This window comes from Microcaecilia unicolor, chromosome 12 (genome assembly GCF_901765095.1).
Source record: "Microcaecilia unicolor chromosome 12, aMicUni1.1, whole genome shotgun sequence".
Lineage (NCBI taxonomy): Eukaryota > Metazoa > Chordata > Amphibia > Gymnophiona > Siphonopidae > Microcaecilia > Microcaecilia unicolor.
Genome location: NC_044042.1, coordinates 35,409,563 through 35,410,245, shown reverse-complemented (window position 1 = coordinate 35,410,245; position 683 = coordinate 35,409,563). Strand labels below are relative to the sequence as shown.

Sequence of the window (683 nt, the reverse complement as noted above, 5' to 3'; positions counted from 1 at the left end):
TGCTTGCCAACAAGGGTTTTGCCACCAAGTATTAGGTCTTGTTTGCCAGAGGGATTAAATACTTTTTCCCTCTGCAGAATGCAAATAAATCATATACTTTCCACAATGTGATTTTCCGGATTAATTTGTGATGTGCTATCTCTCACTGTTACCAAAACCTACCCTTCAATTATGGGCTGCTCATGTCTTTGTCAGTGGGCAAACTTACAAAATCAGCAAGGGATCAAATACTTATTTCCACCACTGTAGCTCGGAGCTAGACCATGTATTATTCTGTGAACAAAGGTACAAATCTTGAAAGCGATACGTTCCTTGATTGGTAGCCAGTGAAGTTTTTCCCGGAGGAGTTTTGCACTTTCAAGTTTAGATTTCCCCTAGATAAGCCTGGCTGCTGTATTCTGAGTGGTCTGTAGTTTCCTTAGGATTTGTTCACTGCAACCCGCATATACTCCATTGCAGTAATCAACATGTGTTAATACCATTGTTTGATCATGTTGCGAAAAGTTTCCTTTGGGAAGAATTGTTTTACCTGTTTGAGTTTCCACATTGTGTGGAACATTTCCTTTGTAATGGCGGGGCTTGGTTCTTTAGCGTTAGGTTGCTGTCAATAATAATGCCGAGTATTTTCAGGTTATCTGAGATTGGAAAAGTGTTCTGGGGTATGTATGGCTGTGGGGTAGTTG

At 40.6% G+C, this 683-nt stretch overlaps 1 protein-coding gene across 1 annotated transcript in view; it reads left to right on the top strand.

Annotated features, from left to right (window-relative positions):
* Positions 1-613: 613 nt before the first annotated feature.
* The window catches only part of LOC115482125 (potassium-transporting ATPase alpha chain 2-like), a 33,315-nt gene continuing 33,245 nt past the window's right edge, over positions 614-683 (top strand). Inside the window, 1 exon segment of the mRNA XM_030221694.1 lies at positions 614-676. Within this exon segment, the coding sequence (XP_030077554.1) occupies positions 614-676 (63 nt within the window).